At 60.7% G+C, this 1,411-nt stretch overlaps 1 protein-coding gene across 1 annotated transcript in view; it reads left to right on the forward strand.

Moving 5' to 3' along the window:
• Positions 1–5: 5 nt before the first annotated feature.
• Positions 6–1,411, forward strand: part of LOC103800289 (aggrecan core protein-like) — a gene marked incomplete at both ends in the record, with an annotated part of 5,004 nt that continues 3,598 nt past the window's right edge. The window contains 3 exon segments of the mRNA XM_009072660.1: positions 6–46; positions 121–248; positions 1,162–1,404. Of these exon segments, the coding sequence (XP_009070908.1) occupies positions 6–46; positions 121–248; positions 1,162–1,404 (412 nt within the window).

Genomic DNA, 1,411 nt, shown 5'->3' on the forward strand with positions numbered 1-1,411 from the left:
GCTACGACAACTGCGACGCGGGCTGGCTGGCCGACCAGAGCGTGCGGTGAGTGCCGGGCAGGGTGGGCACTGGGCACCCCTCCCCGCGGTGCTGAGCACCCACCCTGCCCCTCTCGGCAGGTATCCCATCACCCTGTCCCGGCCTGGCTGCTACGGAGACCGCAACAGCCTCCCCGGCGTGCGCAGCTACGGCCAGAGGGAGCCTCAGGAGGAGTATGATGTCTACTGCTACGCCCGGGAGCTGCGAGGCAAGGGATGCGCCGCGGGGTGCTGCCTGGGGTGGCGAGGAGGGTGGTTGGGTGCCCAGGGGTGGGCACCTCTGTGGTCGTGGCATGAGTGGATGTGTAGGTGTAGTGCTCAGGGATGTCCTTCCATAGCCATGGATGGATGGATGAGTAGATGAAGTGCTCAGGGATGTTCCTCTGTGGTCATGGCATGGCTGGATGTGTAGGTGTAGTGCTCAGGGATGTCCTTCCATAGCCATGGCATGGTTGGATGAGTAGGTGAAGTGCTCAGGGATGTCCCTCTGTGGCCATGGCATGGTTGGATGTGTCAATGAGTGCCCAGGAATGTCCTTCCATAGCCATGACATGGCTGGATGAGTAGATGAGTGCCCAGGGATGTCCCTCTGTGGCCATGGCATGGCTGGGAGCACATGTGAGTGCCCAGGGATGTCCCTTTGTGGCCATGGCATGGCTGGATGTGTCAAGGAGTGCCCAGGGATGTCCCTCTGTGGCCATGGGATGGCTGGATGAATAGATGAAGTGTTCAGGGATGTTCCTCTGTGGCCATGGCATGGTTGGATGTGTCGATTAGTGCCCAGGGATGTTCCTCCATGGCCATGGTATGGATGGATGAGTAGGTGAAGTGCTCAGGAATGTCCCTCTGTGGTCATGGCACGGTTGGATGTGCAGATGAGTGCCCAGGGATGTTCCTCCATGGCCGTGGTGTGTCTGGGAGCACGGACATCTCCATGCATCCCTTGCCTGCTGCAGTTTGGCTGCAGGGATGAGTACCACGGCCTTGCCAGCACTCCATGCCATCCTTGGCACTGGTGCTGAGTGGCACAGCATGTCCATAGTGCTCAAGTGTTGGAGGCTTCCAAAAACTGACTCAGAGCCATTCTGTGCCCACATCCTCAACACCTCTGCTCTCTTGCAGGGACGGTGTTCTACGCCACGGTGCCAGGGAGGTTCACCTGGCAGGGAGCTCGGAGGCACTGCCGCAGCCGAGGGGCTTCTCTGGCCACCACTGGGCAGCTGTACCTAGCCTGGAGAGAGGGGCTGGACCAGTGTGACCCAGGCTGGTTGGCTGATGGCAGCGTCCGCTACCCCATCAGGCTCCCACGTAGGAAATGTGGGGGTGAGGCTTCGGGGGTCAGGACCCTCTACCAGTTCCCCAACCGCACTGG

Source organism: Acanthisitta chloris, unplaced genomic scaffold, assembly GCF_000695815.1.
Source record: "Acanthisitta chloris isolate BGI_N310 unplaced genomic scaffold, ASM69581v1 scaffold17364, whole genome shotgun sequence".
NCBI classification, from domain to species: domain Eukaryota; kingdom Metazoa; phylum Chordata; class Aves; order Passeriformes; family Acanthisittidae; genus Acanthisitta; species Acanthisitta chloris.